Here is a 12,825-nt window from a genome sequence, read left to right on the forward strand (position 1 = left end):
AGGATAATGTCCAAGCTCCTTGAGATGGTCTACAAGGCCCAAAGGACTTGGTCCCTGTACTCCTGTCTACTTAATCTCCTACCACTGTTACTTGGTGATGAGAATGTGCTAGGCAACAAAAGCCTAGAAGAAGGAGCCTTCAGACAGAAAGAAGAGCCAGTGCAAAAACTCTGATGTGGGAATGGGCTTGGTGGTTTGAAGAATATAAAGGAGGCCAGTGTGTGTAGACAACAGTGGGGGAGGGAGAGAGGGATCTCTGATACAGACTGGGAGGTCAGCAGGGGTCAAATCACATGGGGACTAGATGAATTAATAATCCTGCCATAACCAAGATGTCAGAAATTGTTTTTGCTAGCCCTCTTTCCAGGACTGTACAATAGCTTTTTTCAGAAGAAATTTATTGATAAGCCTACTCGGGATAGAGGCTGAGCTTCCAAGGACCTGTGTGTGGGCTGAACTCTTCAGAGAGGCAAGGAGAAGCATCTATGTGTAAAAGGGGCTTGAGAGGGAGGTAGCGGCATGAGATGGTAAGGGAGAGAGAGCGAGGGTGAAATGAGGTGTTAGCAGAAAATTTTATGCTCTACAAGATGACCCCTTCTGTTGATCCTGGAAAGTCCATAGTAAAAGCTCCAAAATATGATAAAACATCAGATGCAGGGAAGTTTCTTGTACAAGTTAGTAAAGTAGCTGAATCACAGGGCAGGGTGGAACAGGAAGGCCATTGCAACACAGGAGTGACTAGGTAGAGAAATCAGGAAGTTGATTGCAGATTCTCCAGAAATCATGGGGAACGCTCCAGACTTTTTAAAAGATTATAGAACTGGTATTTATACAGGTTTAATCTGGCATCTGAGGATCCATGGTGGCCAAGCTAACACTGGGACGACATCACTCTAGATGATGGAATGACAGCATTAGTTAGTGGTGGGGCTGGATTTGAACTCTAACATGTCTGATTCTAACACTAAGCCACATTTTCCCTGAGACAAGCTTTTGCCAAGATGTGAAGCCTTGGGGTTAAAAATATTTTCCTTTGGTCATAAAAGATTCCTTAAGAAGACTATATCAAGCGACATTGGAGGGAAACATAAGACATGTGATGGAAATTGTTTACAAAGGCAAACCCAGTAGAGAGCATGTGCCTCAACAGGTAACTCCAAGCTCAAGCTTTAAGCACTTCTTAAAAACTCTATAAAGGTTGGTCCTTCTAACCAGGCTTCCATATGCTATGGAAGGACAGCGATGAAGGAGTGACTGGAGAACAGAGGTTAATCTATCTGTGGCAACACAGCTTTTGGGCAGCTGCAAAAGTTTGTGTCTCTAAAAATAACCTATTTTTAGTTTTCAAAGGACTCTAATACACATTTTTTCTTTCACTTGAACCCTACAAAACCTTGAGAGGTATATTATTTCTACATTTCAGAGAAGTGAGTTGACTTGCCCAAGCCCAAGTACTAAGTAAGTGGCAGAGGTAGGACCCGCACTCAGGTCTCTGGCTCTAAAGCCAAAGTTTTGCCGCTTCCACCTGTTTACTTCTTCCGTAACTGAGAGAAAGAATTAAATTACTCTTCCCTAATCTAATCCTAAGGGTTTTCCTGAACTCAGAGATCACTGACAACCACCAGTGGGTGAATATTTCTTGAAAATTTGTGTGTGTGTGTGTGTGTGTGTGTGCACGCGCGCGCACGCACTCATCTGTGCATTTATCCCATTGTTTTCCTGTTATTTCTGACAAGTGCCATGGTAGAGTTTGCTCAACTAAAAATCTGCAACACAGAGAGTGCACCTCCCTTCTCACTCCCACCTCAGAAGGAGGGCTAGAAAGTGAATCCTCTTCCTGTTTCATGGTCTGAGAAAGGGCACACACACCATTCTGTGTGGAGAACACACTGGTGTTGGTACCAGGTGTCTAAGAAGCAAGCAAGCACTGAAGGTTACTCACAAGTTGCTACAGCTAACAACACGTGAGCCTCCTCGGGAAGCTGTGTGTGTGTTCTGCCCAAATCTGACAACCACCCAGAGCTGTCTCTTCATCAGTGTCCAATGCACTAAATAACCAAGTCCCAGAACAATTACCTCTTCATGCCCAAGGCAGTACCTCTGGGAATCATCAACCTTTCAAGGTTGATTGCAAAAATCTTTCCATGCCTTACAAGGTATTAAGGTTAACTTATTGGAAAGAACCACGTGGATTAAAGGTTGTACATTTCACTGCAAGTTAAGACTATTTTAACAGACTCAATGTAATGGAAATATTTCAGAATGTAGCTTTACTGCCCTGGAGAATATCTCACTGTTACTTATCCTACTGATTGTTGTCTTCATTGTGTAGACAGCTCAGGAAACTCTGAAGGTCCCCATCATCTAATGAATGGCAAAGAACAAAGCTTCTCCACCTGGCCTTGTCTGGTCCTAACCCATTTCCCAGCTGCATCTCCCATGACTCCCCCACACTTAAACCGACTACATCACTCACTGTTTCCTGACATCATCTTCCACTTTTTCCCCAGGATGTCTGGGCTTAGTCTACCTAGAAAACCCTCCCACATACCTCTGCCCTACTTTCAGTTCGTGTCCTACCTCGAATGCTTCTTCATCAAAGCAGTATGAATCTTTTTTTAATTTTTTTTTAACGTTTATTTATTTTTGAGACAGAGACAGAGCATGAACGGGGGAGGGTCAGAGAGAGAGAGAGGGAGACCCAGAATCTGAAACAGGCTCCAGGCTCCGAGCTATCAGCACGGAGCCCGACGCAGGGCCTGAACTCACGGACCGCGAGATCATGACCTGAGCCGAAGTCGGACGCTTAACTGACTGAGCCACCCAGGCGCCCCAGTATGAATCTTATTCATACATCCCTTGTTATTCTTATGTAATCATTTGCCACATTTTGCTTTATTTTATAGTGGGTTTTGGATGTTGTTTTTGTTGTTGATTTGTCCATCCATTCAACAAATACCCAATGAGCATTCAATGAGTCTTCATGTTGCTTTTGATCTAGATGGCAAGACAGACTCTATAAAAAAGCTCTTCTAAGAATGTGGGATAAGTACAGAGCAGAGGAAGTGTAGTGCACATAGGAGCCATATAAACTCATTTAGTGTGTGTGTGGCAGTGGGAATTAGGTCCAGGAGGTCTCACCTTTGCATAATTTAATTTTATCTTCTACAAGATTGGGTGCTCACTGAAGTCAGGGATTCTGCAGGATGGATGGCTGGTAACATGTTGCATGGAGCTGATCATGGCTCTCACCTGTGTGATGCCATCTCGCCTGAACCCACTTTTAACAGAAGCCATTGCTTCTGAGGCTCTTCTGGGGCTTCCTTACATGTAGAAAAGCTATGGAGGAGACTTCATAACTTAAAAGATTTTTTCCCTCCTTTACAGACACTGCCTGGCAGGGATTGTTCCAGAGATGCTGGTGGACATAATTTAAGGGGAAACATATGATGTGTTTGTTACAGTGTGGCCTGAAATGTTCATGAGTTGAAGACTAGGCTCTTTTTTGAATGTGGAATCTACACATAGATGAAGTTAACAATTAAAATTCATAAAGTACAGTGACTGCCTTAGGAGAAGAGTCTTATGAATATACCCGAACCCTTCAATAATTATTTGTAGCCTACAACAATTGAGAAAAATGCCCCCACATTTTGGTCATTTATTAGCAACTGCTTGAATAGGTTTGTACTGACTATGTCTACCACTGAGGTGCCTCTAAGTAAGGTCAGACCCATGGCTCCAAAACATATCAGGAAAATGAGAACCTTGAGAAATCACCTCTAAAAATAAACTTGGTGAAACTCTCATTGCATATAGTGTGGTAAGCTTTACCATGGACTATACAGTGGGTTGATTTATTGAGACATTAACTTGGGTTTATTCTGATTGTATTCCTCCCCCCCCCCCTTACTATTCTAAGAAGGTAATCAGGCCTTTGTCTTCTCCCACCTCTGGAATTCAAGGTTGCAAGAGAGAGGGCAGAGTTGCCCAAAGACAGCTCTCCCTCACACATTGGGAATTCGTTTCTCCAAATCCCCCTTGTTTGAGAGCACTGAGCTTGGTCAGCCCAACGAGTGATGGAGAGGAAATGATCTTCCAAGACTGGGAAGGTGGGAGTGGGCAGGTAGGTCTCGGTGGGGGAAATGTCTCTGTTCCCTAATAGCTGCCTTGGAGGAAAATATCTGGGAGCAATACCTGGTGTGGTGCCCCTCACAGTGAATCCTTAGTCCTGGGACTGCCACCATCTTTCCCAAGATCCCACATTTCAGAAAACAATGGAGTGTCCAACTTCTACAGATAACATGGGCTTGGACACTGAGCAGGGCAGGGGAGCTCCCTGAATACTGTAGATTGCATAAGCCTTCCAGGGACTGGAGCGGGGAGGGAGGAAGCCCCTGTAATGATGAAATTTTAATTTCTCAGCCCCTGGAAATTGGCAGTTTGGAGTCAGACTTGATTTGATTAGAAAATGAAGTGATGTGATAAGCCAAGCGTGCTGGAATTACATTGTGCCTAATACAATTGTGTACATGAAAGCAAAATATTAGCTTGAAATGAATGGCCATGCATAAGAGCAAGGAGTAAGTTTGTAAGAGCTTCTCCCATTTCTTTTTTTTTTTTTTAACCTTTGCTTTCCCTTTTGTAAGACTCCCATGCCAGATTATTTTCAACATGTAATACCTTCTTGGTCTGAAGGGCCCCCAACGGAGATAAGTGATATCCATGAGGGCCTCTGGGGAGCCATAGGAAGACCAAAGAAATGGAAAAAGGAAAAGGAGATAAGAAAAAGAAATGATAAAGAAGACGAAGGAGAGAAAGCAAAGTCTACATGTAGACAGAATAGATGCACTTGTATGGCACATGGCTTCTGGCCAGACCAAAGGAAGACACCCACGCTGGTTCCTCCTTTTCCTGTTCTCACCACATCTCTTCTACTTTATTTCCTATTTGGTCAGCCCGTAGTCATCCCACACCCCTCGTCTTCTCCAGGCAACAGATACTTCGTTCCTAAGCCCTGGCTGGCTTGGCAGAAGGCACTAAGAAAGCATCTGGGGTTGAACCTCACACAGACCTGCATTTCCAATCTGGCTCTGCCAGCCTGTGGCACCAAGTCGTGGGCACTGAGTCAAGAGCAGCACTGCATGGGTCGTAGGGGTCAGTGTCCACTCACCAAAACTCTCAGATTACTTTCTTCTTGTTAGCCTTGAATGGGCACTGGTGCCAACGGAGGGCTGGCCCGAAGAGGGGCCAGAGGGCACTGATGAGTACCCATGGTTTTACAATCATATCTGCAAGTACCCCTGATCTGGGATGTCTGTCTACTTCATGGGTTCTCAAATTTCACCAGGCACTGGGATTACAGGAGGGCTTGCTAAAACATGGATGGCTGGGACCCGGTGTTCGCATGTCTGATGTCAGCAGCCTGGGCGGGGTGGGGCAGAAGGTCCCAGGTGCTGCTGGTGCGGCTGGTGCGGCTGGTGCGGCTGGTCCAGGAGCACACTGTGAGCATCACTGACCCAGTTCGTTCTCACACCGAGGCCAAAGTGATTGGTTGAAAGTCTTGCTTTTATGATTTCCCTTTTCTGCCTAAAATCCTTCAGTAGCTCCCTACAAGATACATTTTGGGGTGTCAGCTGAGCTGGAAATGAAACAACATTTTCCTTGGGGAAGAGGTCGGAGACCACCTCCTCCCCACCTCCTCCTTTTTGAGCATCTCCTGGGAATATGGGCTCCAAAAAGGCCCACCTTTTGATCTTATGATGCAAGGCCTTCAGCCTTCTGACCTGTGGATCCATAAATACTTACTTCTAGAAGGAGCTCGGGGCTGTCCAGGTATAGGGGAGACAACCACGGAGTCCATGCATTCACCTCTCAAGGAGATGAGAGAAGATGTAATTGTCGTGCCTCCTACTTCACTGTAGACCTTCGTGTGAAGAGCTGGGCAGACTCAGTAGATGCTTTCACTGTACCCGTACATGCGTGTAAATCAGTACCCTCACCAACAAACTGCATGCTCTCTCCTCTCTCTCCATTTGTCGGCAGAAAGAGTTTTGTGTTTTTTCAATTTTTTTTTTTCTTGGCAGGATGGTCTTATTTCCCCAGCACAACCCTAACTACTTTAGTCTTCTCTGAGAACCACCCTGCCGCCTGGGATGATGCAATTAGGTTCTCTCTCCCAGGAATGTGGAGTCAGTATTGACAGACACCTTGTGCACAGAGTGGGTAAAGGGAGGGGGAGAGGGAGGACCAGGGAGAGAGAGGGAGAGGGAGACAGTGAGGCAGACATGCATAGAGAAGCAGAGGTACTCATTCTTGGGGCCTTTTTGTCTGGGGTGCGGTTCCAGCGAGTTCCAGCTACCAACCCCCCACCCACGTCCTGCCAAAATCCCTTTTGGAGTTATGCTGATTGCAACCAAAATAATGTGCACTGAGATATTCCCATAGCCCTCATAAGGAAGTCCAGATTCCCGGGCACGGTAACAAAGCTCTCCACGATCCCACGCCTGTTTAGTCCTTCACCTCCTATCTCAACACCTTCACTTCCTACTCTACGTTTCAGTCACATCAAACTACTTTTTAGCTCTTTCCACTCTCCAGGCCTTAAGCGTGCTGTTTTCTCTCTGCTTGCATCCCTCTCTTCTCACCTTTGCCTGGTCTATACCTAGTCGGTCTTCATGTATCAGTGTAGGTGTGGTGCTTCCTCCAGGAAGCCCTCCCAGATATACAGCTCTTCTCCACATTCTTGGAGTACCTTTAGCTGCCTGGTGACTTGCCTTTCTTTCTCCCTAGATTCTGAGCTCTGTGAGGGCAAAGACTGTCTCAATTGCTGTTGTATCTGGGTGTCTGACATAGAAACCGGTACTTGGTGGGCACTCAATAAATACTGATCAAATGAATGGAGTGCCTCTTTGCCATCAGTCACCTACCCCAGTGGCAGACTGACAACAGCAAAAAGAAAACATGAAAATGACTTTGGCCTCAAGCCATATAGACTGTCATTTGGAAATACTCCTGAGGTAAAGAATCAGACATTGCCATGGTTTGGGAATATCCTATTACCTTCACTGTATCCCCATCTCCCTACCCCCCTTATTGCATCATTGTGCCAGGGTTTCCAACTAGAGAAAAGGCCTCTTGCATGTATTGATTCAAATGTGCTGCATCACCAGGGAGATTTCGAGTATAAGGTTAGAATTTAGCATATCAGAAATCTAATCCATTTGAGATCTCTCAAAGAGGTTTGCCTTTGGGTCATTTAGCACAGGCTTTCATAGTCACTGACAACTGTTGTCATGGTAATCATGGAGCCTTTCATGATTTTTGTAGATGAGTTAATGAAGATACTGGAAACAGCCCAAAGGAATTCATACTTGGGTGTGCGTTTGTCTCCATATTAACCCAATCATTGTTTTGAACACACATCTGCCCCTGGGCTGATTCTCTTGGCTCTTGGTACCGACAGGAATAAATAAACAGCTGATTCCTTTTTAGGATTTTAGGCTTGGAGGCTGTGGATGGCTGCTCTTTTGGTCTCATTTCAACAGGAAATCCCACATGGAGGGTTTAAAGGAGCAGAAGGGAAAAAGAATGGTGTGTGAAGCAAATATCTTTCTTTTATTTCAAATTATTAATGTTGCTGATTGCCAGCATCTAAATTTAATGCCTGTGAAGAAGTTTCAGTTGTGGGAAGCACAGAACATTGACTATATCTACAGCATTTCTTTCATGGTCCTTTATAAATATACCTTCACTTAGGCCTCCATCAAATGCACAAATTTAGATCCAGATATCTGAGCGTGTTTACAGTATTGGAGTGTGAGATTTTCCATCTATGTCCTGTCCTGCTAGTGATTTCCCAATATCCATTCTTCCTTCTTTCCTGTAATACAATCCCTTACTTTTAGCTAGGCATGTGGATGCTTGAAATGAAGACATTTCCCATTCTTCCTTAAAGCTGGCCAATGACATTTAAGTAGAAGTGGTGTATTTAACTTGCTGGACTTATCTTTAAAGGGGTGGGTATGTGTCCTTCTTCATCTCTTCCTGCTGACAGGAATGTGGATGTGATGGATGGAGCTGGGGCACCCATTCTGGGCAATGAGTTGAGAGCCACGTTGAGGAGAGCAGAATGACAAGACAGAAGGGGTCCAGGTCCCTGGAGACTGTAAACCTTCCATAAAAGCCCAAACTGACTATGTTTACAGGAGAAAGAAGCTTTGCTCCTATTTAAGCAATTGTTATTCTGGGTTTTCTGTCATCTAATTTTAACTGATCTATTATCCAAAAATGAAATTTATTTTTCCTCTTTCCACTGATGAGGTGTGAAACCTTATGCACTTTTCTGTGAGATTTACCTTCTTATCCCAGAGCATGCTGGAAGGTGAACATGTTTGCATTAGCCAGACTCAATTTTCTGGTATGGAGAATTGAGACAGCATTTCAATGGCAAGAAACTAGCTACTCCAGCTTAGCCATAGAGACTTGGTGTTGCCCGGCCTTTGTAGGTGCATTTTGAAGTTTTCCAATATGATGGGACCACATATCTTTTACCCTAAAATCAGCGCTATTTCAGATGCTTTTGTGGAATGAAGTAGGTGGTAAATAATAATTACTACTAATTAGACTGAATGCAAAGTAATTGAAGGAAGACCAAGAAACCCCAAACCTTCCAAATTATCTGAAACAAGCATAACAGCCCAATACACGGGAGATACAAGTCTTATGCTAATAAGGTACTGCAGTTTTACTTACTTAACTTGGGCCTTTTAATCTTCTTTGTCATGTCTTTATTTGAGTGTATTCCAGTCGCCAGCAAAACTACATGGAAAAAAAAATTGAAGAAAACCTAATCAGTATCATTTTACCTAAACACTTTCCTTTGACCCTTATCTTTGCTTCGATCCCACGTTAAAATATTCTCATTGGTGGAACTAATTTTCCCTTAAATGAAGGTCGGGGAAATAAGACGATTAGTTTGTGTTTTTGTCCTCCGCGGAAACAGGCCTTTCAAAAACATCTCTTGGATACCTGCCCTTTGCTTTTCTTCACATTTCACCACATCAACTCCCCTCTCTCCAATTTCCAAAGGAGGAAATGTGGGCCTGGAGAAGTCTACTCTTTGCTTGGCGCAGAAATAAATGATGGAGGAAGGATGAGCACCGACCTCTTCCAGCGCTCTTTCCGCCGGTCCACACTCAGTTTCCAAATGGCTAATTCCCCGCTGGTCGGAGAACTCCATGCGCATGCGCATGCCCGTTTGCTTGTGTGCATGTCTGCGCATGTGCATGCGAGTGAGAAAGGGAGGGCTGGCAGGGAAAAGTAAACCAGGAGGAGGGGGGCTGGGGAGAAGAGGGGGACTGGTCGCACGGTCTTAGGTGTGACCTGGGTGTCCCCTGTTGGTGCAGCACCTGGTTCTGTGCCCCATCAAGGCCAACTGCAGGTAGCTGACCTTTCCCCTCAGAAACAGGAATAGAACAGCTTTTGGAGACGGCTGTCTTCAGGAGGTGTAACACCAGAGGAAGGAGGGGGAACTCTCTCCTTTTTAATTCGAAGTCACGTTACCAGTTTGAGCCTTGTGTTTTTAAAAAATAACATTGGCCAGTTTTTCTTATTTCCAAAATAGTGCACGTTCCTCACTGAAGGATGTAAAAAAACACAAAGAACAGTAAGGAAAATATAAATATAGATGAACACAAGAGTATAATATTTTTGGGTTTTTTTCTATATGTGTACTTATTCATGCAGGTGCTCAAACAAACCTTTGATCATGCTCACACCGTTTACAATGTTTTATAACTTATTTCTACTTGAGGATATATACAAACACTTTTTCATGTCATTAAGTGTGCCTCTCACAATAATTTTAAGTGTGGGCAAGGTATTGCACTGTATGGATGTATCAGAATTTAGCTAACATCTGATTTAATATAAATTGCTTCATCTCCACACGGATCCTTTGTTATTTCCTTTATTCTACTCTACCCACCCAAAGCTGGTACTGTTTCACGTGTCTCTATTTTAGCCACGTTTTTGAGAAGCTCACTTTGTGGATGGGGTTGGGACTCCAGAGGTAAACATGGAGAGATAGAGTAATCAAAATAGGCATTCTACTTCCTGCCGTGTGTGTGTGTGTGTGTGTGTGTGTGTGTGTGTGTGTGTAACACAACTCAGATGCTCAATGTAAGCATACATGGACTTAGGAATTCTTGAACTGGCAACTACCTTTGAAGGAGAATGTCACCAGCATTCGTTAAGAAAACTTTGTATTTATCTTGTGATTAGCTAGTCTGCACCAATGGTACAGCCCTTGAATTATCCCCAGTTTCGACCTTTAATGTTAAGCGGAGGCCTGGACAGTTGACATACCATATCCTGCAAGAACAGACACATGAAAGAGAACTGAATGAGACCCAGAAGTCGAGCCAGGTGGAATGAAGGCAGACATTTTTTACGTGTTATTTACTTCTGGGGTTTGGGTGGGTGTGAGTGTCCTGGAGGTCTAATTTTTATAGTGGTCTCTGTGTCATTTAACTCTGTGCAAAGACACATCTTCATTTTATCCACGAAAACAACGAGCCCTAGAATATTTAAAAAAAAAAAAAAGCAAGTACTAAATAAGTATATAGAAGAAAATTAAGCAAGTAGAAGGAGTAAATGAAATAGTAAGTCATACATTTGGGTATCAATATTTGTGGAAAACCAAATACTGTCCTCCCAGGTCTGTGTGCCTGTGGCAAGTGGTTTACAAGTCTCTGTATCATTAGGACTATAAATACTTCGGTAAGACCACCCTATCACTTGCATTTGCTCCCCCATGACCCTCCAGGCTGAAAACATGCATAACTGGGCTCAGTTTTACCACAGTGGTTAATAAAGTCATTATTTTCAATGGAACGCAGAGGCCCTCTCCTTGGCTTAGATGCTTGTTAATTAAAACTCTCCAGAAACCACTCCTCAAAGGGAGGGCTGGTCAATAAGGCTGCAAATGTGCTTGTGCCCTGAAGCAAGTCTTCATTCCTCATATATAAGGCTTCCCTCCCTGCACTGGAAATGGTGAATTGACTGTTGAATTTGGGAAAGAGAAAAATCAGTCTTGTGTTGCCTTTCTTAGGAAGTCAGGCAGAGCGCGGGGATGGATGACCAATAAGGGATGGATGGCCAATACTCACTTCCGAGGACAAAGTGGACCACAGGTCTGAAAGCCAATCCCTTCTGTAGGAGTAGCTAGTCACCAGGCTATGGAGGCCATTAGTGTCTAGAAGGCCTGAGGATGTTAAATCTAGAGGCCAAAGTTCCAAGGCAATCATGGTTTATGAAATTTGTTGCAATACTTCTCAATTGTTGAAAATTCAATATTCTAGTTTTGAGTAACGTTGAATAAAGGGAATACGGTTCTCACCTTTTGATAGTAGTGCTTGAAATTACCAAACCAACGAACTGTTGATATTACTTTTTCAAAGAAAAGATTTCCCCCCACTTCTCACTCTCTTCCTCTTTAGAGTAGCCATGAGTACAGTTGAGAGGGCTGAGGTGTGATTGTTTTAAAATTCAATTTAAATAAATTATCATCCAGATAGCTTATAGATAAATACAAATGAGTTGGCTTAAAACGATGTTCGGTCTCATTAATGACAAGAAATGCAAGGTAAAGCCAAACATGATAGTTTCTCTTATCATGTCAGTAAATATTGAATACAAGATTATACTTAATCTTGGCATGGATTTGAGATGATGGCATTTAGGTACACTGCTGGTGAAGTCTAAGCAGGTACAGTCATTCTGGAAAGCCATTTGGCAATATATGTCAGTAGCCTTAAAAATATTTCTATTCTTTGTCCTAGAAAATATGCCCCTAGGAATATATCCCAAGTTATAATTAGAGATAAAGATAAGAAGTGAGGTAAACAAATGTCCATTACAGCATTATATATAATGGCAATCTGGAAATAATGAGATGTTGGAAATATCCCAACAATGGGAGTATCCTGAGCATTTATTACAAATGATGTGTTAAAGAATATTAAATGGCAAGTGCTCAGTTCTAAACTTAAGAATGATTCTGACAAAGTTAGAATATATGCAGAGAGAAATAACATAGCAAAATGTTAATGATGGAATTATCATTTCTATTTTCTATATTTTCCCCATTTTATAGTGTATTCCATATATGTATTCCATATTTTATATAGAATATGTTTCTTTTACAATTAGAAAAAGGCAAAATGTTTTATAATTGGGTCATGTTGAAATCATATAGGCTTATGATAATGCAAAGTCCATTCCAAAATCATTGGTATGATTAATAGGCACTTGTGTCCCAGTTCTCCCTATCAATAATGAATTATAATCAGAATTCACTTACTTTCAAGAAAAGACATGTAGGGCCAGAACATCTAATCAATGACCAAATCAGGAAGTACTTACTGAAAACTTATTATGTGCCCAGAACTTTTATGGAAGTGCCTCGTTTTAGCCCATAAACTTTTTGATAGATCCCTTCAGGACCCCTGAAGACACTAACTCCGGTGGTGTTGACAAAAACTCTCTCCTCGACCAAACTTTAATTCAACTCCTCCAGACCCTCTTCCCAGCTGGCCTTTGACCGTGGGCTTCATTGTCTCTCCTTGTTGATTCTGCATCACTTGGTTTTAGCAAGAATCCTGTTTAGAGAGAATCCTCCACCCTTGATACCTGATCGCCCTGGTCTGCCTTTAGCAAGAACCCCCCACCCTTGATGTCTTCACTCAGTAATTTCCATCCACTGACCCATGCGACTTGCTGCTTGGATAGAAATCTCCATGTTCCTTGTTGTATTTGGATTTG

The 12,825-nt window shown here is 43.0% G+C and overlaps 1 protein-coding gene across 2 annotated transcripts in view; it reads right to left on the reverse strand.

Annotated features, from left to right (window-relative positions):
* The window catches only part of VIT (vitrin), a 105,743-nt gene that overhangs the window by 66,976 nt on the left and 25,942 nt on the right, over positions 1 to 12,825 (reverse strand). For both annotated transcript variants that reach the window (XM_030311316.2, XM_032592699.1), the window contains exon 3: positions 8,755 to 8,820. In XM_030311316.2, the coding sequence (XP_030167176.1) occupies positions 8,755 to 8,820 (66 nt within the window). The remainder of the gene's footprint in view (positions 1 to 8,754; positions 8,821 to 12,825) is intronic.

The sequence above is a fragment of the Lynx canadensis genome, chromosome A3, assembly GCF_007474595.2.
Source record: "Lynx canadensis isolate LIC74 chromosome A3, mLynCan4.pri.v2, whole genome shotgun sequence".
Taxonomy (NCBI): domain Eukaryota; kingdom Metazoa; phylum Chordata; class Mammalia; order Carnivora; family Felidae; genus Lynx; species Lynx canadensis.